The sequence below is a fragment of the Cotesia glomerata genome, linkage group LG7, assembly GCF_020080835.1.
Source record: "Cotesia glomerata isolate CgM1 linkage group LG7, MPM_Cglom_v2.3, whole genome shotgun sequence".
NCBI lineage: Eukaryota > Metazoa > Arthropoda > Insecta > Hymenoptera > Braconidae > Cotesia > Cotesia glomerata.
Window position 1 is genome coordinate 1209573 of NC_058164.1, and position 23987 is coordinate 1233559.

The 23987-nt window shown below is 28.1% G+C and overlaps 3 protein-coding genes across 7 annotated transcripts; 1 reads left to right on the forward strand and 2 right to left on the reverse strand.

Moving 5' to 3' along the window:
* Positions 1 to 1350: 1350 nt before the first annotated feature.
* LOC123268954 (relaxin receptor 1) lies at positions 1351 to 8146 on the reverse strand. Its single transcript, XM_044734416.1, has 27 exons — positions 7936 to 8146; positions 7758 to 7841; positions 7434 to 7556; positions 7267 to 7332; positions 7087 to 7189; positions 6938 to 7009; positions 5561 to 5632; positions 5335 to 5478; positions 5161 to 5229; positions 5003 to 5074; positions 4749 to 4820; positions 4532 to 4675; positions 4371 to 4439; positions 4233 to 4304; positions 4099 to 4170; positions 3968 to 4039; positions 3827 to 3898; positions 3679 to 3750; positions 3543 to 3614; positions 3407 to 3478; positions 3062 to 3133; positions 2909 to 2980; positions 2769 to 2840; positions 2624 to 2694; positions 2084 to 2548; positions 1695 to 2015; positions 1351 to 1569 (listed from the first exon to the last, which is right to left on the reverse strand). Exons 1-27 carry the CDS (start codon positions 8021 to 8023, stop codon positions 1445 to 1447), a joined length of 2880 nt encoding a protein of 959 aa, XP_044590351.1. The 5' UTR covers positions 8024 to 8146; the 3' UTR covers positions 1351 to 1444.
* Positions 8147 to 12554: 4408 nt separating this feature from the next.
* On the reverse strand, positions 12555 to 18400 carry LOC123268500 (poly(A) polymerase type 3). 4 transcript variants are annotated; one of them, XM_044733639.1, is made up of 12 exons: positions 17975 to 18397; positions 17678 to 17905; positions 17521 to 17605; positions 16740 to 17368; positions 16441 to 16591; positions 14358 to 14569; positions 13993 to 14290; positions 13453 to 13629; positions 13252 to 13373; positions 13031 to 13183; positions 12841 to 12936; positions 12555 to 12775 (listed from the first exon to the last, which is right to left on the reverse strand). In XM_044733639.1, exons 4-12 carry the CDS (start codon positions 17319 to 17321, stop codon positions 12686 to 12688), a joined length of 1881 nt encoding a protein of 626 aa, XP_044589574.1. In that variant the 5' UTR covers positions 17322 to 17368; positions 17521 to 17605; positions 17678 to 17905; positions 17975 to 18397; the 3' UTR covers positions 12555 to 12685. The 4 variants fall into 4 exon arrangements, with proteins under 4 accessions (XP_044589574.1, XP_044589576.1, XP_044589573.1 ...); XM_044733641.1 differs by having other exon boundaries at positions 13031 to 13171; positions 17521 to 17905; positions 17975 to 18400; XM_044733638.1 differs by having other exon boundaries at positions 17521 to 17905.
* A 366-nt stretch (positions 18401 to 18766) lies between these two features.
* On the forward strand, positions 18767 to 22358 carry LOC123268501 (dnaJ homolog subfamily C member 2). Of its 2 annotated transcripts, XR_006510242.1 has the most exons (5): positions 18767 to 18984; positions 19107 to 19382; positions 20261 to 21756; positions 21845 to 22056; positions 22164 to 22358. XR_006510242.1 is itself a non-coding variant. In XM_044733643.1 (4 exons), exons 1-4 carry the CDS (start codon positions 18927 to 18929, stop codon positions 21893 to 21895), a joined length of 1881 nt encoding a protein of 626 aa, XP_044589578.1. In that variant the 5' UTR covers positions 18767 to 18926; the 3' UTR covers positions 21896 to 22120. The 2 variants fall into 2 exon arrangements, 1 of the variants encoding a protein (XP_044589578.1); XM_044733643.1 differs by lacking the exon at positions 22164 to 22358 and having other exon boundaries at positions 21845 to 22120.
* The last annotated feature ends 1629 nt before the right edge of the window (positions 22359 to 23987 follow it).

Sequence of the window (23987 nt, forward strand, 5' to 3'; positions counted from 1 at the left end):
GGGACTTCTCACGCATACTTTACATATTTTTATTGTGTTGTACAAAATTTTATGCACTGAATGGGTCACATTCAAATTAAGTCATAAAATAATTTTGATTAAGAAACACACTATCGATAATAAGATTAATTTTAATTTATTTATTTCGATAGAACATACGCCAATCGGTTGTATACATGTAAAGTTTTTATTACAGAAATAAATTATTAAATAGCATCATTTTTATGCATATACTTAAATATATATAAAGAACTAGCTGTTACTCGCCCGCTCCACTGGGCGCTTTATAGAATTGCATTTTTAGATCTAGACTTGAAATTCAATTCGAGTATTGTTTTGACTTGTACAGATTCCCAATTCTATCGAATTGGCATGCACCTTTTATCCATGTAATTATTCTAGCTAATATTCATTATAACTTTCAATGCGCAATCATTATAACATTCCCGTGTCTTTCTTCAGTTTTTATGAAAAGACAATTGAAATTGTCATTACTTTTCAGCCACGGCGCAAAGCACGAATTAGAATACCAAAAACGTAAGGGGTATGTTGAGTATTTATCTAAATTAAAATTAAAAAATATAAGCATCAAATTATTGGATAGCTTATATCGTTTAAAATCTTTATCGCATCGTTTAAGACTATCAGATCCAATTTTAATTATGATTTAGATTAAATCATTCAACGAGTTCAGTTTTCTTTATTAATTAGTATTTTCAATTGATATGAAATCAATTGTAATTAAAACTTACCGTGAACGTCTTCAATACACAAGCTTTGTTGAGGAATACAAGATACGGTGTGGGTACAAAAAAAAGTTCCTTTAGGACATGCATCTGTAATCAAAATTAGAGTACTTAATTTAAGCAATTCCAACAATGTTGTTATAATAACACTAAATAATTTATTAAGTACCTTGATTATAATAGTACATTATTACAAAAGTAATTTGTTTAAACCGCATTTTTATAATAAAATTTTTAGTAAGCAGCGTCAACTCGCATATCAGACACTATTTCTTCGTACGAAGCGACAACACCGTTCTATCCGCTATCGAAGAGTAGTGATACATTTACCTTCTATCTATTTTGTGGAGATTTTTATCAGTGCGCATACGCATTTTATTTTATTAAAAAACTATATGTACACAAGAATACTGAAATATGAGAAAATTATAAATAAATAGAGGATATGGTAAAGAAAAAACTATCAAGAAAAGATATATTACAATTTTTTACATTAATTCTTATTTTTATTGTTTACTTTCTACACACAATGGTAGAAATTTTTACTTCTATAGTGTAATACAAAAAGTTGAAATTATTTATTTAAACAAAGTTGATTATTGGAATGAAAAATAAATTTGTAGAGGTATTAATTAATAACGATTAAAATACCTATACCGTATATTAATCGAGTATTTTTATGCAAGACGATTAATTAATTAATTTCGAAGGCAACATTTGAATAGCCGTTCCCTAAATTTGGGTACTGTAAATGTGTAGAGGATTGGATTAATTGCACTATTAACCGGAAGGACGAAGACAACTACCCAAGCATGTACATCAGCTGGAATAAATGATTACATTGATCAATATATCAGCTTCGCTTTAAAAGTGTCGATATGAATTATACAAATGTATTTGTAAGGCGAATGATATACAATTTATATTTATAACTTTGACATAACTTACGCGCTACTAAAACGTTTAGCAAAGTGAAAATTTTTAATACAATAACTGGTGCTGAGCAAAGTACATCAGTTAACACAATAAAAAACAATCTCAAGGCGATTTCTGAATCTGCATGAATTAGTGGAGTGTTGCGTCTTATTCGCCGAATGCTGATGAACATCCCCAAGTAAACGGAACCGATTATTATTAAGCCAAGAAGGTTTACTCCAAGAAATATGAAGGCAGAATATTGCCAACCGATCATAAATGCTTCATCAATATGTAAAGGAAAACACATTCCATTCAATCCATAAAATCTCGTGCTCTCTCTCCAGTAAATTCCTTTAAAATAAAACTAACATTAATTTTGAATTAATTAGTTGATAATTTATGAAAATATTTCTAGTTACCTGGAATTACGGATAGTAAAATTCCAATTATCCAAATGATTATCATTGAAGTCGTAACACTTCGGCAAGTAAAATAACTAGGAGCTTCATTGAATGGTGCTATTACTATTACTATAAATCTTTCGATGGACATAAATGACAAAATTAATACCGAAACTTCGCATGAAATCATTGCAATCATTCCTAAGAATGTGCACTGCCAAGAAGAGATCCATTTGTTTGCTTCCTTGTTGTACATATCACGAAGATTAAAGTCTTCTAAACCGATTGCTAATAGGTACACTCCCATTAGCATATCTGCTACTGCTAGATTTCTAATCACTATACTCAGAACTCTGTTTTCGTCCTTGTAGATAAATCGGCCCCAAAGAACTAGAGTATTGCCCACAAGCGTTACAACTGAAATTCCCCAAACCGCGACTCGCAGCAAAGGCTTGCTTAATAAATCTGATAACGACGATACTCCTAAAAATATTATTTAAATTATTTTATGTTTATTCTATGAATACTTTAAAATATTGACTGTTGTAAATCACTTGCCATTGGTTTCCGGTCGACATGTTCTAATATTAATACCGTATATCTGGCAGTACCTTAATGTTTTAAAGATTCTAAATTGGTAAAAAATTAATCATCAATATATAAAAATAAATTAGGATAAAACATCTTTTTATTAATAAATTACATGATAGATAACTCTTGGAATCGATTCAGAGCATTTTCTTCATCGTCTTCTATAGTGATATCATCAAGGTCTCTGTAAATCATACAATAATGGACTAAATATTTCTCATAAATTATTAGTTAATTATTATAATTGCTAACAAAATACGAAGATTGAGTGCTGAATTGAGAATCTTGAATTTGAACGACTGAATGAGATTGAATCCAAGTATTCTACAAAAACGGAAATAATAAATTTATTCTAGACAAATATTATAAAAACTTGTCATTATTTTTAATGAGAGATATACTTACAATGTGGTGAGATGTGTAAGTGGACTAAATAATTCTTCTCGTAAATACTTTAATTTGTTGAATGATAAATTTCTATTAATATATATTAAAATTGAATGATAAATTAATTAAAAATTAATTATTAGTTTTTTCAAAAATACAAAATTCTCATTACATTGTATGGTTATTTTCAAAGATTATTAAGATTTAGTTTTATTTTCAGAGTGAAATTTACTCACAGATTCATTGAATTTAAAAAATTTTGGGATAAAAATGTAGTAATAATTTTTACAAACCATTTCGATCATTTTTTTTTTGATAATTTCCATCAATATGAAATATAGATTCGTTTGAGAGTATACTTACAGTATTTGGAGTCGTAAATTATAATTGAACAAATTATCCGGTAAATCCCTCAATTTGTTGCCTGATAAGTTTCTACAATCAAAATATAATTATAGGAATTTTAAAATTTATTTGAAGTAATTACGTTATTAATTACAAGTCAACGAGTTCGGCGAAAGATTTAAAAGCTCCAGAGGAAATATTACTGATTTTATTTTTCTCTAAATTCCTGAAAATAAATAAACTAATTATTATCAATTAATAAATATCATTCAATGTTTAAGCTTACTTACAGATATTTTAAGTTAGGAAAATAGTTTAAAAGTTCATGAGAAATATAATCAATCTCATTTCCACTAAAATCTCTGTAGAAAAATTTTAAATTATTCAATGTTTTTGTACAGAAGTTAAATAATAGTTATAAAAAAAAATTATTCTCACAAACATTGTACTCCACTATGTGACATAGTGAAATAAATAGTATGCGTTTTCAAGTCATTATAACTAAAATCACTGAAATAAATATAAATAATATTGATTATTTATTTCTATGTACAATTTCCAATGATAGTATGTACTTACAGAGCACTGAGATTAGATGATAAAAGAAATAAATCGATTGGTAAGCGCTTCAATTTGTTATATGATACATTTCTATAAGAAATTATTATTATTATTAAGTGATATTTTTGAATTATTAAAAATTTTATTACAATTCAACGAGGTTCTTAACGTTTTTGAAAACATCAGACGAAATGTAACATACATGATTTCTTTCAAGGCTCCTGAAAATAAATAATGAATTAATATTTAATTATTTATCCGATATAATTTTTAACTTACTTACAAAAATTTTAAATTCGGAAATTTACGTAAAAGTGAATCAGTCATTATGTCGATTAAATTTTGATTTAAAATTCTGTAAAGATTTATAATAGGAAATTTTATTAATCACATATTTTGAATTGTTAATTTTTATCCTTACAACTCTTTTAGTCCAGGTTGATAAAAAAATTTTAAACTCTCATATATCAGTTCGTTGTCACTGAGATCACTGGGTAAAGATATATAGACTTATTAGGTTGCGTTATTACGCTAAATTTTTCTTTAGAACAGACTAAGAATAAAATAAGACTGATAGTTTACATTGTTTCAAGAGTTGTACTGTTTTCAAAATCCTGAAAATTTACTAATTGTAGTAGATTATCAATAGCTAAAAATTTTTTCAATGAGCGTAATCCGTCAAACGCTCCCGACCATATTATGACAAGTTTATTGTTTGATAAATCTCTGTAAATTTTTTTTTATTAAAATAACCAGAAAATTAATAAGCATAAAAAAAGAGATAAAAAATAATACTTACAGACAACGTAAATTTGAGAGTCCTCTAAAAATTCCAAAATTACTGTTTATAGAACGTTTGAATTTAGAAAATCTGTAAGATTAATTAATTGATTCATTAAAATTGTGTACAGACAATATTGGTGCTGAAGAGAAAAAATGTAAAATGATTTTTTCATTAACTAATTTTTTTTTCGCAGTATCAACCCTTATCCCCACTCATTATTAATATAATATTTTGAAAATTCGTACTGATTAAAAAAAAACTGTATTTACTGTTTGTTGTAATTGTAATGAATATCCATTGTTTTTCTTACTAGAGTTGTTAATCCGTTGTGTGAAAAATTTCTACAAATAATTATTGCAACTAGCAAATAAATTCACACAATATTTTAATGAACTTTTGAATAATAAAATTTAAAATGTATTCTTACAAGTATTCAAGTGATTGAAGAGAAAATAAATACGTACGACCCGAAATTAAATTATTGTTACTTAAATCACTGTAAAAAGATTAAAAATACTAAGTATAAATATGAATATAAATGTTTATATTAAAATAAATTTATTTGAAATATATTAAGACGGTTTAATATTTAATTATTCACAGCCATTTTAGAGAATGGTTCGAAGTAAAATCATTGAAATCCACCATCGTTAAATGATTATTATCAGCTGATAATTTTTCCAACGATCGTAATCCTGATAATTGCCCGTGTAATATTTCTTCAAGGTTGTTGTTTGACAAAATTCTAAACAAAGTTACTTTTTTTCCTTAAAAATAACAGACTTATTGATCAATAATAGTATGGAAGATAGTTTATCAATACATACAGCGATTGCAGGTAGCCACTATTAGCAAAAGTGTCGTTTTGAATTGATTTAATATTGTTAAACTTCAAAGATCTGTTAAATAAAAAAGTTAATAATAGCACAAAATTTAATCCATTATAGATAGTAACATATAGATGGCATATGTAAAGAAGAAAAGATTGATAGTTTCTTCGAAAACTTGTTCGCATTGATATACATCCCTAGCGGTTTTGTAAATGCCGAAAAAATGTCGCAATTATACAGTATTAATGCGGTATTTTTTCAGCATTTTTTCGGTTGTTTTGGTCAGTTTTTTTATCGAAAAATTACGGAACATTTACCGTAAAAATGCGATACATTTACGCTAAAAATTTAGAATACTTACGCTGAAAATGCGGCATATTTACGGTAATAAGGCGGTAAAATGATTGTATTAAAACCATATTTAAAAAATGGTGTCAAATTAAATAATGCTCGGACTGGGATTCGAACCCAGAACCTCCTGGGGACATGTCGGCTACTCTACCATTTGAGTTACCCGGTCTATACCATATTGTTTTTTTGCTTATTCTATATACATTTAGCCACACCGTCCATCTTACGATAAGCATATTTAAAATTAAATAATATAATTATATATGTGAAACAATATAACTTTTCGATTTTAGAAAATTTGCAATTTTCTAAGTGAGAAATTAAAAATTGAAATTAAAATTAGAATATATTTACTTAACATATGTATTATTCTATGTTAATTACTGCTAAATAACTAATTAAAAAATAATATTCTACATATTTTTAATTCAAAAACATTATTTGTTTTTGCAAAGTAGCGACGGAGAATAAAAAGCAAAATTTGAAATTTTTCATTTTATTCATTTCTAACATAGAAGTGAACTAAAAATAAAACTAAATCTTTAATAATTGTCCATTATGTCAGAAAATATTCGGCAAAATTACTGTATTATTCGGTAATTATTTGGAATTTTTTGGGTAAAATTTGGGCATTAATGCGATAATTGTATAGTATATTTTTGGTAACTGTACAGCATAAGTGCAGTATATATACTGGATAACTACAGTATAAAAACTGGCCAAAACAACTATAGTATAACCGCATTATTACCGAATTATAACGGTAAATATACGGCATGAGCATAAATGCCGAAAAATTACGGTATTTTTACGGTATTTTTAAAACCGCGAGGGATACTAACATGTTTATGTATTTATAAGTAAAAAAAAAAAAATTTTATCTTGATGGATCGTCAGTCAAACAACAATTTTGATTGATTAGTTCATCTTTCACAAATTCTGATTTGTTAGTAAATAATAAAACGGCGCTTATTTTCACACAAATGTAGGTTTGAGCAGAAAAAATTTGATGAATATACTTACAGAGTTTCCAATTTTTCATATCTTCTGAAATCATTTGTACTCAACCTTGCTAATAAATTGTTATTCAATGTTCTATTTAAAGATTAAAATAATAAGCATATAAAAATTAGATGTATGTTCAATTTAAATCAATAGGTAAATTATTTTACAATTTTGTTACGTTTAGAGACAAATTGTGCGGGATTGCAAGATAACTTTCACATGTAACAGCACATTTTTCACATCTACATTTTTCTGGACAATCAGATGATTCTAAAAACAATTTTTTCGTAATAAGTAATTTCAATATTAGAGTTTTACGATGAATGATACTTCTGGGTTCAACTAACTGCAAATCAAACTCAGAGGTGTTTGATAGCTTGATGCGATTAAGGGCCACTCATTATCAGAATTATCTAAATTTGAAAATAAATGGGAAGAAAATCAAATTTAACTGAGTTCTCAAAGATAGTATAATTGATTTTTAATCTAAAAATAAATTTTATTGTACACTCACACAAATTTCCTAAATTGTCTTCATTTTTTATGAAAAGACAATCGAAATTGTCATTACTTCTCAGCCACGGTGAAAAACACGGATTAGAATACCATAAATATGAGGTGTTAGTTGAATATTCATCTAAATAAAAATGAAAAAATATCAGCATCAAATTATTGAATTGCTTTAATTGTTTAAATGTTTTAAAATCTTTATTGCATCGTCTAAGACTATCAAATTCAATTTTTAATATGATTTACTTTGAATCATTCGACGAATTCAATTTTTTATTGTTAAGTAGTATTTTCAATTAATATCAAATCAATTGTAATTAAAACTTACCGTAAAAGTCTTCAATACACAAACTCTGTTGAGGAATACAAGATACGGTGTGGGTACAAAAAAAAGTTCCTTTGGGGCATGCATCTGTAATCAAAATTGAAGTACTTTATTAATATGTTAATGGTTTAACCAATTCTAACAATGTTGTTATAATAAAATTGAATAATTGATTATGTACCTTGATTATAATAGTACATTAAAAAAGCAATAATTATGACAGTTGTAATGACCGCTGTACCAACAAAAATAATTTGTTTAAACCGCATTTTTATAATAAAATGTTTAGTAAGCAGAGTCAACTCGCATATCAGACACTATTTCTTCTTACAAAGAGACACCACCGTCCTATCCGCTATCGAAGAGTAGTGATACATTCACCTTCTATCCATTTTATGGAGATTTTTATTAGTGCGCACACGCATTTTAACTTATTAAAAAACTATATGTACACAAGAATACTTGAATATGAGAAAATTATAAATGAATATAAAACATGGTAAAGAAGAAACTATCAAGAAGAGTTATATTATAATTTTTTACATTAATTTATATTTTCATCGTTTACTCAGTACACACAATGGCAGAAATTTTCACTTCTATCAAATAATACAAAAAATTGAAATTAATTATTTGAACAAAATTGATTATTGAATTGAAAAATAAATTTGTAGAAGTATTAATAGCAATCAAAATATCTATCGTATAGTTATCGAGTATTTTCATGTAAGACGATTAATTAATCATTTTCGAAGGCAGCATTTGACTAGAGATTCCCTAAATTTGGCTACTGTAAATGTGTAGAGGATTGGATTAATTGCACTATTAACTGGAAGGACGAAGACAGCTACCCAAGCGTGTACATCAGCTGGAATAAAAGTTTACATTGATCAATATATCAGCTTCGTTTTAAAAGTCTCGATATGAATTATACAAATGTATTTGTAAGGCAAATAATATACAATTTATATTTAGAACTTTGACGTAACTTACGCGCTCCTAAAACATTTAGCAAAGTGAAAATTAATACAATTACTGGTGCTAAGCAAAGTTCATCAGTAAACACAATGAAAAAAAATCTCAAGGCGATTTTTGAATCTGCATGAATTAGTGGTATATTGCGTCTTGTTCGCCGAATGCTGACAAACTCCAAGGAATATAAAGGCAGAAATAGGCAGAATAGTAGTATTTAATTACTTGAGTTTTTATTACAATTCAACGAGGTACATAACGTTTCCGAAGATATCATATGAGATAGAAAGTATGTCATTACTTTCCAAACTTCTGTAAATAAATGATTAAATCATAAATAATTAGTAATAATAATGTAGTACTAATAATTTTTTTAATGACCGTAAACCAATAAACTCTCCCAGCGATATTCTTCGAAGTACATTGTTAGATAAATATCTGTAAAAAAAATTTTTTTTTATGAAAATCATTTTAAAATTGATCAAAAGAAAAAATTATTAATACATACATGTATACAGGCAACACAAATTTGAGAGTACATTAAAAGATCTATTTCAGATGAAGTAAATATAATTTTTCTTAAGAAATCTGTAAAATAAACAATCTAAACTAATACAATAAATTATAATAGATTATATCGCGTACACACAATTTCGATATTAAAGAGTAAACATGTCGCGAATGATTCTTCTATACACTTCTACGATTTTCTCAAATGCGTATCAATTGTTATTTTCAACAAATATTAAAGTAAAACTTAAAAAATTTAAATAGACACGATAGATCAACTTATAATTTTTTGAGAAAACTAATTAAACTCAGTAAATTTCTCTGTAATACTGTAAACCTGTTGTGCGTTAAATTTATCCAAATAATCATTAAAACTTGTGGGTAAATATACAAAAATTAAGTTCTAAAAAATTTAGATTTACATTTTTACAATTCAAAACTTTAAACTAAGTTTCATTAATTGTTTGCAAGTGGGGTCAACCTAATTTTTGGCCATAACGAGGTGAAAAATTAGTTTTTTAAAGTTGATCGATGGAGCCGTTTGAAATTTTTCCAAAAAGACCACATATAAAAAAAAATTTTTTTTTGTTTTTTTTGAGATTTCTCAAAATCTATTGGCCTGAATTGGTTCAAATTTACGGGAAATCTAAGTTTAAGGGAACTCTTTGGAACGCCGTTTGGTAGGTTCCGATCGGCTTAGTCGTTCAAAAGTTATAAGCGGGCCACACACACACAATTAAAAAAAAAATGAATAATAATTGATATGAAAAAAAAAAATTTGTAATGAGCATTGGAAGTTTCAGTTGAAAAAATTGCAGGTCTCATAAGTGAAGAAATCCGCCTAGTATATAAACATGATCAACAGAATTAAAAAATTTAGGCTGTGTTACAGGTCTACTCATAAAATCTCTACTCACAGCCATTAACGACATCTGCACTCAATTACATTTTTATTCAAAATCATCTTCATTCAGTCACAACTTTATTCATTTAAATCTTTACTCTGATTCAATTTTATTCAACATTATTTGCCTTCAGGTAGAACTTTAATCAGTTACAACCTTACTCAAATTCAACAGTAGTCAATTACAACTTTGCTCAGTTTCAATTGTATTCATTTTCAAGTCTATTCACAGAATTTTTAACTCAGTTACATCTCTATTCACAAAGAATCTATTCACTTACATTTGTAATCATTTACAACTGTACTCGCGTTCATCTCTACTCACAAATTTATGCTTAATTGATAATGTAAAAATTCATGAGTAGAGATGAACGTGAGTTCTACCTGAAGGCAAATAATGTTGAATAAAATTGAATCAGAGTAAAGATAAAAAATGAATAAAGTTGTGACTGAATGAAGATGATTTTGAATAAAAATGTAATTGAGTGCAGATGTCGTTGATGGCTGTGAGTAGAGATTTTATGAGTAGACCTGTAACACAGCCAAAATTTATTTTAAACAAATGGTAATCGAATAAAATAAATTTAGTTACAATAAAAATTCGTTATTTCTAATTGTAAGTAAAAAAAATATAGGTTCCGGATAAGTAATCACCAACATATATACTAAAACCTTCTCCGAAATACACGCTGCATCTTATGCTATAAGTATTATTCCAATCGGTTCAGTAGTTTTCGCAGTATAACCGAACAAAAAAAACGGCTCTCCATTTATTAGTATAGATAAGATAAATAAAGAAGAAATTATGAAACTCTGATTTGGTGGTAGTGAAAGAAAATTTATTTTCATTTTATTATTGAAAGATACATAGATTACATAGCAGTCATAAGCCCAGTTATGCCTAGTCACAAACCGTTTAAGTCATTTAAATTTTATTAATATATAAAACGAGCATTTTAATTGGTATTGCGATTGACAAAAAAAAAGTTTTTGTCGATTGAAATACTTCATATCGTCATTGTAAATGTTATCCCTATTCATATTGACCAGTGATGCTGGAACGATCGACAGAGAAATTAACTTAAGTTAATTCGTAATAGAATCACTACCTTAAGATTATATTATAGTAATAATAATAATAATGACTCTAATTTTTTTTTTTATTTTTAATTTTTAATTGTCAGTTAAAACTTTTTTTTATTTTTCGTTTTTTTTTTTGTTGATTTAATTAAGAATAAATGTCGATCGTCCGCAACATGCGAATCAATTTATACCAATTAAAAAATAAATATACATGTTAACGCAAAAACACCAGCGATTAGTGTTGTGTTTATACGATTATCGAGACAATACATCTCATACAAATAGTGTTGATTATAATAATAATAATATGTACATTAAATTATATAGAACCATACATAGTAGTCTGATTTTTATTATGCTGAATAAATAATAAATTTAACAATTTAAATTTCATTCATCACTCAGGCTAAACGATTCTGGTAGTCATATCCAAAGATTATACTGCATGTCGATTCATTTAAATATATTTAATTACGTTAATAATTTTAAAAAAATCACTTGTGTCTAAATTCAATAATTTAAATATTTGTCAGTGAGTTTAATCAAATGTCATTATTATGTTAACGTGAAAGTTAATCAGTGTGAATTATGCTATAAGCCAATAGTTTATTTAATTATTTATTTTCATGATTTAAATGTTAATGATCTAATATTGAAATACTCGATTAAGTTCATACGATAGATGATAATGTCAGAGTGAATATTTTAAGCTGATTATATTACACATGAATGATTGACGATAGAGATAGTACTTTCCTAAAAATGAATTCAACAATGATAAAAAAATTTTTTTAACTCTAAAGGGTTCAAATGATTGCTTTGGAAATGACTACAAAAAAAATGATAAAAAAGTAGTGATTTCAATAATAATGATTTATTTAGTCTTCAATTTCACGATTTTCCTGCACTAAATTACGTTTCTGTTAACATAAATAAAATATATGTACTTCCATACTTAAGATATTTGAAAGTAATATTAAAGTATCATATTAATAACTACATATAATAATAAAGAGTAAAAAAATCATTGTCTGTATCATGTCACTGATTTCCAAATAAAATAAAAAGAAAAAAATATATATTTATATATAAATTTAAATATCAAGTAGACACTTTCACCTCAATGGATGTTTCCAGTGTCGTATTCATTAAATTTACTGTAACACCGACATGCATCACATCCCAACTTACCAGGTTGATTAAATGTGGGTCGGTCGATGAACAATCTACAATCTAATTAACTTACGTCTAAAAAAGTATTTATGTAATTTTCAAATGTATTACCATGCTATTCGTCGATTTTAATTTTTTTTTTTTTTTTTTTTTTTTTCCAACTTTTTTGAAGAATTCATGAAGTGGGCAGTGGACAGTGGCTTGAGAGTGATGGTTTATAGTCTAAATAACCTGGACAAGAATCCGAGGATTGACGGTTTTTTTTTTCAATACGACAGTCACGCTGTGGTCAAGTACATACTTCTTGAACTACCGGCGGCTTTGTTGCTGCTGGAGTTGCTGAAGATGTTGACGTAGTTGAACCAGAGTTTGATGTTTCCTGAGACATTTTAGTGGAGAAACAATACTAATAACTATAAACAATTAACATTAACAATTTCTTACATCCTTTCCTGTTGACAAACTTTGCTTATATTCGTCCAAACTAAATCCAGAATTACTGTCATCACAGCCGTCAACCAGCGAGTTGCTATCATCTCCCTGGGATTTAAAAAAAAAAATTAAAACCCCCCCCGATTAATAATTTATTTCAATTAATTTATCGACATCTTATTAATTTATCTGATAATTTTACTTGAGACATAGGTTGTTCACCATCGACGATACGGCGTTTCTTTCCTTCCGAGTCAGCATTTGGATCAGAACGACGTTTCTTCAAGAGCTCTTGACTTCTTGGAGATATTCCACTTATATTACCATTCCGGGCACCAGAGATCTGCGACAATGCCTGAATAAGTTAAAGCTTGTACCATTTTTTAATAAAAAAATTTTAATATAGATTGAATTTCATCTTACTTTTCGTTCACGTTTCAATAACTTGGGTGATACATAATGATGTAATTCCTTTCGTTTCACGTGTTTTGCTTCTATAAACATACCGGCTTTCAACATATTCAATTGTTCAGCTTGCTTCTCAACTAAAAATTATGAATAAATAATTAAATACTGTGTAAGCTGTGAATTAAAAATATAATTTAATTAACAATGTATGTTTACTTGAGTCAACAAATGATTTAATATCATAAGTGAGATCGACATTGAGATTTTCCGACTTAGCGAAAAGTAATCCAATGAACCACATTGAACAATAGCGACTTTCTTCAGGATTCAAAGGTGGAAATCCTTCTGGATTAACGTGTGCCAATGTAATGTGTTGATTTCTCTCCAATGTACCTGTTTAAAATTATTAAATATATTATTAATAAATCATATCGACGGTTTAATTAGCAATTGATCTAACTCCTAATTTTTTAGAGGGTGATTTTTCAACATTTTGATGTAGCAATAGTCCAATTATAAATTATTTGAATAATCCAAACCAAAATATTATACCTCTATTAGATATTAATGATATTAAATGGTTTTTTAAAGTTATAATAAATTGTGAACTAATTGTTTTTTCGCACAAATGGAAGATTCTCTAAAATGGAGTTAGACAATTTGCTAATTAGAACGTCGATATTAATAATAAAAAAGACACACATGCACATGTGTATAAATAAATTGAACATATAGTAATTTTTAAATAATTATTACCTATTAAATGACGAATTTTAGATTCAACAAGTCCACACCACTCGAGTTGATCTTCTGCGCTGGCACTTTTTGCCAGTAGTACAATGTAATGTTTGTATTTACAAAAGAAATTTGGTGGCTCGAATAATTTATCCCACGTTGCTTTTCCCATGATTATTTGTTCTGTAGCCGATAGACCAGCTTCAAATGCTTCCTGCATTATCGTTCTTGTCGACACAGATACGTTAAAAGTCGAATTTTGTTGAGGATACGCTGGAGTTATGATGGGCATTAAATGATGTCGGTCTGCTATGTTTACCTAATTATAAAAAAAAAAAAATTAAAATTAAACAAAATTCAGCAATGTTTTTTCATGTTTAACTTACCCTTGGATCCCAAACAGGAAAACCAAAATTAACATTGTCAGGTTGCTTAAGCAATACTGGTTGCGGCCACTGCCACCGTGAAAATACTAAAAAGAATTTTTCAATAAGTGTTGCTGCTACTGCATTTGGATATAATTGACATGTTCTTGCGACAAGCATCGCCCAAGATACACCACCAAGATATCCTAAGACATTACTGTAAATTCCATGTCCTAAAACAAAAATGTAATACATTTGTTCAAAATATATCTATCGAATTATACTAAGTTAAAGTTATAAAGTAAATGAAATTAATTTAATTTAATTTTAACTAGCAACTTTGCAGTCACTATGTGACTGCCGTGACTTGTGGATTATAAATAAATAAAATTTTACTTTATTAAATAAAGACTTTTGTTAAATTGCACTGTACTTTCTTAACTATCGACGTTTTTCAAGATATAAGCTCATCCCAATGGTACACTCATTAAGAGCTTTAATTTAAGTACCTACATGCATTTTTGACATATTTTTCATATATACATATATATGTAATATATTTTGAAGATATAAGCTCATCCCGATGTTAGACTCATCAAGAGCTTTCATTTGAGTACCCACATACATTTTTTATATATTTTTCATATATTATTATTATTTATTGCCAGGATAATATACATACATACATATAATACTCAAATAAACACATATAGTATGCACCTATAGAGATGAAAATTAATCATCTGTGCATAGGCTTAGTTTAGTTTTAACTTAAGTATATTACATTTATAATTATGTCTTGTCACCCTAAAAAGACAGGCAAAAATGTATATTTAAAGATAACAATTGCTGGAGAAAAGAAAGATTATAAATTTTAGTAGTTGTAACTTATTATATAAAAAAATATAAATAGCAGATATTAACATAGTTCATTATATTTACCCATCTTCCAGTTCATTATTTTTTTTCTTATTAATTTTTTATTAAGGTGTAAAGATTTAAAGATATTTGGTAATAAACTATAATTTTTTACCGTAACCACATATGAGTTTTTAAAGGCTATGCTTTTGTTAATTTTCGGTTGTATTATTGATTTAGCTCTAGTTTTGCCTTGATAGTTTATATAAATCTCTCTGCATGTATTTTAATGGTAACAAATAGACTCGATGATAAAAGTATCTTTAACTGTTGGTATGGGATTCTCAAAATTTCTGTCTTTAACAATAATTTCAATTAGTTTATTTTGTATACTAGCTAATTTAGTTAATACATTTTTATAACATCCTCCCCACGCAATTATACCATAGTTTATTATACTTTCAAACAAAGTGTGGTATATTATTTTTAGTTTTTAATCAAGAGTCCATTTTAATTTATGAAATAAAAAAAAAGAAAAATTTAGTTTTTTTAATAAGGTCTGTGACGTGACTATTCCATCTTGCATGACAGTCAAAGATTACCCCTAGGTATTTACAACTGTTAACTCTTTTGATTTTTTTATTGTAAATTGATAACTCAAAAACAGCAGGAATGCTATTACTATTGCAACCAAATGTTATGTATGTTGTTTTATCAACGTTTAGAGATAAGTAATTGTAATATAATATATAAATATATCAAAAATGCATGTGGATACTCAAGTGAAAGGTCTCGATGAGTGTAATGTTGGGGTGAGCTTATATCTTTAAAAATGTCAATAGTTCACAAGATACAAGGTCATTTCTTACTTATGTATCTAGAGATAGAGCATTTTCAAATGCAGCCTAAATACTTATGATAAATTGACTATTGGTGAGAATGATATGAAACCTTGAAAAGGCACAACTCCAGGTCAAGACTTTTCTAAAGATACTAAATTATACCATAAAAACCCATTTTATCATAAAAATACATTGACCATAAAATTTTGCTTATTCTCTTAATAATTCTCTTAATATAGATTAAATTCTAACAAAATAATGCTTTTTTTCCTTTCTTTCGCTTAAAACTAAAATTTACTTGATGTAAACCTAATGTATAAATCTGATTGGTGCTTGAATAAATAAATAAATATATAAATATATTACATAATAACGATTATAGTAATTGAATTAATAAAACTTACGTTTTGCCCATAATTTGATAGCACGAAGTGCTAATCTGAAGTTTTCTATGTTCGGAACTAGTCGCAGAATTTCATCTGTAACACGACAACCGTTAAGACTTCTTACACATTTCTGGTCTAAATTCTTCAATAACATATCATCCCTCAAATCCTGTAAAAAAATTATACAATTAATAAATATTTATTTAATACTCTAAATAAATTTAAACTTGCCAATGACTCAAGAATTTTTTTGACATTTAAAAATAAAATTCTAATAATTAAGTAAAAATATTTATTAAATAAAAAAAAATATTTACCATAGTATCTGGTATTTCTTTGAGCGCCAATTTAGCAAACAACATATCGATTTCGATGCCATCAAAGTTCATTTTAATAACTGGTACAAAAGCTTCTTCTACAGCTCTTAAATCAGTAACTTCCTTCTGTTGTTTAAGTAAGTCAAAAAATGAGGTAAAGTAATCTGATCTATAAATATGACGTGGTACAACACACAGCGCATCGATATCAGCACCTTTATGGTGTACACCTAATCTATAAGACCCAAAAGTGTAAATTTTACCACCAACATTTTCAGCAATATTTGGCGGCATATTTCTAGCAACACTCGTCTCTTTGATCCATTGTTTAACCAGTGCGTTTAATTTACTCAATATTTCCATTCGATGGTGCAGCTCTTCATCGGATTCGAATACATTGTAAGGTTTAAGAGCTTCTCTTAATTCATTAGTTCGCGCTAAATCACTTGGTTTAGGTTCAGCGACACTTATAGCTGATGTCATTCCAAGTGACCGCGAATTTGGCGACGTATTTGACGTAGCTGCTGTCGTGCTTGTGACTGTGTTGTTTGAAACATTATTATTTCCTTGCGTCGACCACATTTTTTATTATGCTGAATATTTGTTTATTGAAGTACTAACGATCTAACCTACAAAAAAAAAATACATCAATAATTTTTTAAATAATTATTTAAAAATTGTTGTACTCACAACTATAATAATAATACCAGTGATAATAAAATAAATAAATAAATGAATAAGACAACAATACGTCAGTTAATAAAAAATATTCACGACATACCGAATGAGTTGAAAATATCTTGGATTTTTCATCAACCTAATAACATAATCACTGATGATCCTTTTGTTCGCGTCGTTAGGTTATACTACACAAAGGTTCTACAGGTAAATATCTAAGTAGAGATTAATTTTGTTCCAATCCTTAATTCATAACTAACCTTATACTTTAAAAATTGAACATACATAAAAAAAAAATTATTTTAAGCCCAATAACTAGCAAATAAGAAAATTTTTTATGTTACTGAGCGAAAAAATGGATAGAGCTAGTAAACAAATAAAAATCACAGAGTTTCGATGTTTCTATGTCTCAATCTCAATAATAAATAATAATTAAACGAAAAAAAAAAAGTGTACGCTTGGTTGAATTGTCCCGAATTTATTTGTATCTGAAAAATATACAGTGTCTTGTAAAATATTTATTTTATTTTATATCATTAGTCACCTTTGTTACTTACTTTATTATTTTACTTGTTTACTCGTTTTTTACCGCGAGGAATTTAATCTGGTGTTGAAATTCAACTGCTGACGAGTAAATTAAAAAATAAACTGTTTAAATAAATAATATTAATATTGTGCAATAGACAATAATTTTAAATTCAGACACAAAGCACATGAAAAATAAATAATAACGATGCAACGCGTTAAACACAGCACATCACACCATCACGGTCAACTACTCTACTCAGAATAAAGTACACTTCTCAAAACAATCTGACTCGGGTTTTTGGTAGTTCAATCAATTTTGCGCATGCGTGTCTTTCAAGGAGCCTTTACTTCACAGATTTTACGATGCGAATGACACACGGAAAACACCGGTGACAAACTATTATCGTAAGTGAATATATAACCTTGCCGACGTACGAGTAACTTGAAAGAGGACGCTTTATGTTCATGGAGACTAGACATTGGTGGTTGAGACTATACACTTGTGTCGAGTCGGTGTTTCTACATCGGTGTATATATAGTCTCCATAGCTCATGTAATTTACTTCCGGTACTTTTTTTTTTCTTTTTCCGGTCACGTGGTCAGCCAAGTGTTTAAAAGCGGGAAATTTCGGATAATCTTAAATTACACAAAAATTAAAATTTTTTTAACCTTTAATTAATCAATATTTAATAATTTATTATTTTGTCAGGTGATAAATTGTTTATTACTTTTTAAAAAAAGATAATTTAAAATTTAAGTTCAATGAACGAAGAGTGGGAATGATTGTAAATTAATAATTGGCCAATGGGCTTGAACATCACTGCGCAAGCGCGAGAGCGTATTGCTAATTAATTTTTCTGGCAAGCACGTTTTCGTCTCCGCTTCTCTACACGCTTAGCCGTCAGATAAATTTCCGATAAGTTTTAATTTTTTATCAACAGTTTTTATAAATTTAAAAGTAAACTTGAGAAAAAGGAGACGATGACCATGGTGGAGAATAACCAGATACATGACTGTATCATTTATAATACAATATCACGTGAGTAAAATTGATACTCTTATTACATGAGAGGTTATGTAGTTTGTTTAATTGCATCTGTGATTATTGATAGTTTCAATTATTGAAAATAATTGATAAATTAACGGCTGTAATTACTTTAGCTCTTCGGAAACATGATGTACACGTTGCTGGGTCCGTGGTATTACATGCGATTGCACACACGCGACTAACAACTAGATTCGAGAAAAATTCTATCAACAATCAGACACCAGAATCTTCTGATGACGAGGAGAAAGATTTCTGTAATCAAATCGAAGATGATCTAGATTATTTGAGATCTTTGGATCCAAAGGATTGGAAAAATCAAGATCATTATGCTGTTCTTGGGATTAAAAAATTCCGACATGAAGCGAGTGAAGAGCTTATCAAACAAGCATGTATGTATTTTATTATTTTCTAATTATAGCTCTGATTTAATAATTTGAATTATATAATAAGTTTATGTAGAAATTTGTCCTTATTTTTATTATGTGCAATTTTCTTCTATCTGTTTAGATATAATTTTTTTTTTAAATATTAAGTTATCACATTAAGACATTGAAATTAGCAGACACTTGTTAATTTTTTTTCTTTAAAAATGAATTAGACCTAGAGAATTATTTAAAATAAATTAATTTATAATTTTTTAAAGCTTCAAAAGATAAAAATTTTCTTACTATAATTAATTTACTTGCAACCTTGCAGTCACTATGTGACTTGTGAACTATAAATATATAAAATTCTGCTTTATTAAATAATTACTTTTGTTAAATTGCACTGTACTTTCTTAATTATTGAAGTTTTTAAAGGTATAAGCTCATCCCGATGTTACACTCATCAAGAGCTTTTATTTGAGTACCCATATGCATTTTGATATATTTTTCATATATACATATATATAAATATATGAAAAATTGATGTGAGTACTCAAATGAAAGGTCTCGATGAGTGTAATGTCGGGATGAGCTTATATCTTCAAAAAGGTCAATAGTTCACAAGATACACGGTCATTTCTTCATTATATATCTAGAGAGAGCATTTTCGCATACAGCCTAAATACTTATAATAAATTGACTATCGGTAAGAATGATATGAAACCTTAAAACGGCACAAGACCTTTGCAATGACACTAAATTTCTCTAAAAAAAAAAAAAAAAACCGATTTTATCATATGACTATCCTGGTAAAAAAATTTTTCTTATTCTCTTAATAATACAGATTAAGAAAAATTATAAAATAGAATAGTTAAAATAACAGGATTGATATTATTTTTTAGATAAACAAAAAATACTCAAACATCACCCGGATAAACGTAAAGCAATGGGCGAAGAAGTACGGGCAGATGACGATTATTTTACATGTATAACTCGTGCTTGGGAGATGTTGGGAAATCCAGCTAAAAGACGTAGTTATGACAGCGCAGATCCTGATTTTGATGACAATATTCCAGACGAAAAAGACGCAAAAAATCATTTCTTCCGTACAATGGGTCCAGCTTTTAAATTAAATGCTCGCTGGTCTGTTAAGCAACCTGTACCTCAACTTGGTGACCTAGACACTCCAAGAGACAAAGTAGAACATTTCTATTCATTCTGGTATGATTTTGACTCGTGGCGAGAGTACTCGTATCTTGATGAAGAAGAAAAAGAGTCTGGACAAGATCGTGACACAAGAAAGTGGATAGAAAAAAAGAACAAAGCTACGCGAGCGAAACGAAAGAAGGAAGAGATGTTACGAATACGCTCGTTGGTTGATATTGCTTATTCACAAGACCCACGGATCAAAAAGTTCCAGCAGGAGGATAAAGACAGAAAGACAGCGATGAAACGGGCTAAGCAGGAGGCTGCCAAAGCACGGCAACAAGAAGAAGAGAGATTGACTAGAGAAGCGGCTGAACGTGAACGGGTTGAAAGAGAAAAACGTGAGTCCGAAGAGAAAGCACGACAGGACATTGCTAAACAAGAGCGCGAGGCTATGAAGAAAGCTTTGAGAAAGGAACGTAAAGCTTTGAGAGATATTTGTAAGTCCAAAGAATATTTTGCTGAAAATCCGACCGAGAGTATAAAACACATGGAAAATGTTGAAAAAATTTGTGAGTTATTTAAATTGAATCAATTGGAGGAAGCGACCAAGGAATTGCAGACTGGTGGACGTGAAGCTTTTCTGAGGATTGTCGGACTGACTGAAAGTAAAATGGAAGCCGAACGTCGAGCCGGTATTTCTAATCAAGCGTCAGATTCGAAAAATGCTCTGGAGAAGCAGGTCAAGGCTCACTTAATACCATGGTCAGAGCACGATCTCCAGTTGTTAATTAAGGCTGTGAATCTCTTTCCCGCTGGTACAAATCAACGGTGGGAGGTAGTTGCTAACTTTATTAATCAGCACTCAAATAATGGGATCACTCGCGACGCTAAAGAGGTTTTAGCTAAGGCTAAAGATCTTCAGTCGACAGATTTCAGTAAGTCGAGTTTGAAGGAGCAGGCTAATAAAAAGGCATTTGATAATTTTATTGCCGAGAAAAAAAGTAAAGATGCCATTGACGAAAGAATGCCTGCAGTCACTGAGCGATTGGATCCACCTGTTACTAATGGTACGTCGAGTGAAGCGAAGGCTCAGGAACAAAAATCTCAGCAACCGTGGACCCCGGCTGAACAGAAACTTTTGGAGCAAGCACTTAAGACTTATTCTAACGTCGCTGGTCCTGAGAGGTGGGATCATATAGCTGGATGTATCCCATCTAGGACTAAAAAGGACTGTATGAGACGCTATAAAGTAAGTTTTTAAATTTTATAATTTTTTTTTTTTTTTTTTTTTATAAGCTTGTTTAAGGTGTAATTATTAATATTGATAATTTTTTTAGGAACTCGTTGAACTAATTAAGGCAAAAAAAGCAGCACAAGTTACTAAATAATGAAAAATTATCAACTAGCTTAATAAGTATTACAAAATGACAAATTGCTCTAACGTTTATGCTTGATACTGTATGGCGTCAATAATTTAAAAACCATAATTGAATTATATCATCAAGTACATCTTTGATGATTACGCATTTCTATGTGCGTATGTACATTGGTATGTAAAATATTAGAAATTATATTATTACCTGATAAATAAAGATATTTCAATTTCAAAATTATTTTGATATCTTTTTTTTTTTTTGTTAATGATAATAATTGAAGCTAACTTTGCTTATAAGTACTTGTGAGAAGAGAATAAAATAAGTAGTATTTAGCTATCACGTGATACAATTAACGCAACAGCAGTGTGTACTTTAAGCAGTTGAATTTTCAACATCTAATACTTCATTTTAATTTATTTTCAATATGTAAGTAAAGTAAAATAAACAATAAAAAATTTTATTTCTGAAAACATGGTGATAGTGATGACAAAATGTCTTCATGTAATTATTGAAAATGACTGAGTGCTTTTGCATTAGATTTGTTTCTGTTTTTTAAATTTGGTGATTTATGAAAATTTGTCAAACTGTTATATATAATAAATTTAGAACTTGAATGCAAATTTTTCCCAATGAACGTGGAAGAAATTCTGATTCTGATTATGAAATAATAAGTAATGTAAAAGGTAAATTATATTTTTATTATATCATTTTTATTTATAAATAATTTGGATTATTTTTTTTCTTCGATATTGCCGTGTGTCGAAATTTAACACGCGTAAGATGCTCAAAACCCTTATATTTTAATTTGACACAATTTCGCTATAATAACAGCAACAATACACAACACCTCGTAATCATTCAACGAGCAGAATCTTATTAATTTATTTAAATTTTTTATTCTGAATTGCCATTCTTAAATTTAAATTATAATTATTTTTTATTTTAAAATACTCCTTTGATTTATTTGTGCAACGACACAATCTCGGAACTTTAAATTATCCATTTATTATTTTTTTTTTTTTTTATTAATATTTATTTATGAACTATACTGACGATACGCCGGTTGTACAAGCGTTTATCAAATTATTAATTACCATAAATATAGTAATTTATATATTTAATATTTTTTACAGTGACAGTTACTATTCACATACTTCTGTCATTATTTATTAATTATCAATATACATTATACATGAATCGTAGAACGAATGAAAATCGCTTTAAAAGATGTTAAAAATTTTTTACACAGTCGTATCAATTATTAATTATTTACAAATTCTACTGCGCGTAGTTATTATTATTTATTAGTTATTAATGTGGTCATTTAATCTTTCATCGATTACATGCAAAACGTATCATAATTTATTAATATTTTTTTTTTTTAATGTCTCTCTTTACATTCCAAGTGCATATTTTATTATTATCATCATATTAATTAAATTTCACTCATCAAACTAATTCAATAATTGTCATTTTTTCATTTATCTCATTTTAAAGAACACAATTTGTAACAAACTAATTAAAATTTAATATACATAACAATATTATAAGTCCAATCAAACATGCAGTACATACACAATTAATAAATCAGTATTGTGAGATACCTGCATAAAAATTCCACGCGTAAATTTATTACCTTATTTAATTAATAAATCGCAATAATCTATAATGTTATAAATAAAATACGTGGTCGTTTGTGTTGTCGCTTGTGTGCGTAACGTTATTAAATATGTGTGGTAAACTAAAATTAAAAAATATTTTTAAAATAATTATTTCTGTTGAATTTAAATCAGGCACTCGTTATTACAGTATGTAGAAATATTTATGGCTGTATTTTATGGGATTATTTAAAAGTATTGTATAATTATCGTCATGTAGCATACATGATTAAATACAATTAAATTATCATTGTTTAATTAATAATTAATTTGGCATTTATTAAATAGCCAAGTCACAACAAACGAGGGAACAAAATGATCAACGTAATTATCTATAACACTCGATTAAATATAAGTACATTTATAATTACCTATCTATAAATATATATATTATTTATATGTATATATTATCAGATTACAAGTAAATCAGTCACAACGCGGTATTC